Below are 992 nucleotides of genomic sequence, written 5' to 3' on the forward strand. Positions count from 1 at the left end.
GGTAAATGTTTAATTTAACTACAACAGAACATCAACCAATAAAATTTGCTTCTAGAAAGGTTTTCGGGATCACTGACAACGAATCTGATATTCAAACCCGTCGCAAATTTACCGTTTGCATAGTATTAACCCCTTGCACTATTTTGTGCCATCTCACCTTCACCGCCTGCCTCACCGGTCACCGACTTCATTTATGCTATTTATGCGTGTACGCGCGTAGTAAAGTGACTTGTCACATCGCGGAAGAATTTGTTAGCGGACATTTGAAAGTTTTCAAAAACAAAGAAATGTGGCCCATTTTTCGGTGTTACGTAGTTTTTGATGCTTTTTAATTGATCAAAAAATATAATAAGTTTTCACGAGCGGTATACAAAAACAATTTTATGTTTCGTTCTGTTTTGTTTTTTTTAGGTGGGGGCGTATTCAATTATAAATTTGTACAACATTTAACAGGTGCTTCTGCAGTTTAATTTACTGTTTTTCCATAAGTAACGCCCCCCTCCATTTATTGTTTTTCCGTAAGTAACGCGCCGCCATACACCGAACAGAAGAACTGTTTAAATTAAAATCCACCGCCCCACCCCTGAAAATTTAAACAGCTCGGTGTATGTCGGCGCGTTCCGCGTTACTTACGGAAAAACGATAAATTAAACTGCAGAAGCATCTGTTAAAATCCATACAAATTCTATAATTGAATACACCCCCCCCCCTAAAAAAAGGAATGAAAAACAAATGTTTTTGTAAACCGCTCGTGAAAACTTACTGACATTTTTACTACAAATGAGGTGAAAACTATTTTTTAAATTTTATTTAAAGTATTTCAATGAGATGAAAGCTATTTTATTTTATGAAAAATATTTCCTGTCATTTAAAATATCCGCCGTCCATGCGCCTTGTGAAAAATCACGTGACTACACGCACGTACATTTCAATAAGAACTTGTTGCAGGGCCAGTCGTCCGGGGATAATCGACCCAACAACTCATCATCATC

At 36.9% G+C, this 992-nt stretch overlaps 1 protein-coding gene across 1 annotated transcript in view; it reads left to right on the top strand.

Annotated features, from left to right (window-relative positions):
• Positions 1-712: 712 nt before the first annotated feature.
• The window catches only part of LOC145279582 (uncharacterized), a 25773-nt gene continuing 25493 nt past the window's right edge, over positions 713-992 (top strand). Inside the window, exon 1 of the mRNA XM_080130744.1 lies at positions 713-992. This exon is cut by the window's right edge and continues 58 nt beyond it. Coding sequence (XP_079986870.1) covers positions 829-992 — 164 coding nt within the window. The 5' untranslated portion in view covers positions 713-828.

The sequence above is a fragment of the Euprymna scolopes genome, chromosome 7, assembly GCF_053919585.1.
Source record: "Euprymna scolopes isolate OS-2025 chromosome 7, ASM5391958v1, whole genome shotgun sequence".
NCBI lineage: Eukaryota > Metazoa > Mollusca > Cephalopoda > Sepiida > Sepiolidae > Euprymna > Euprymna scolopes.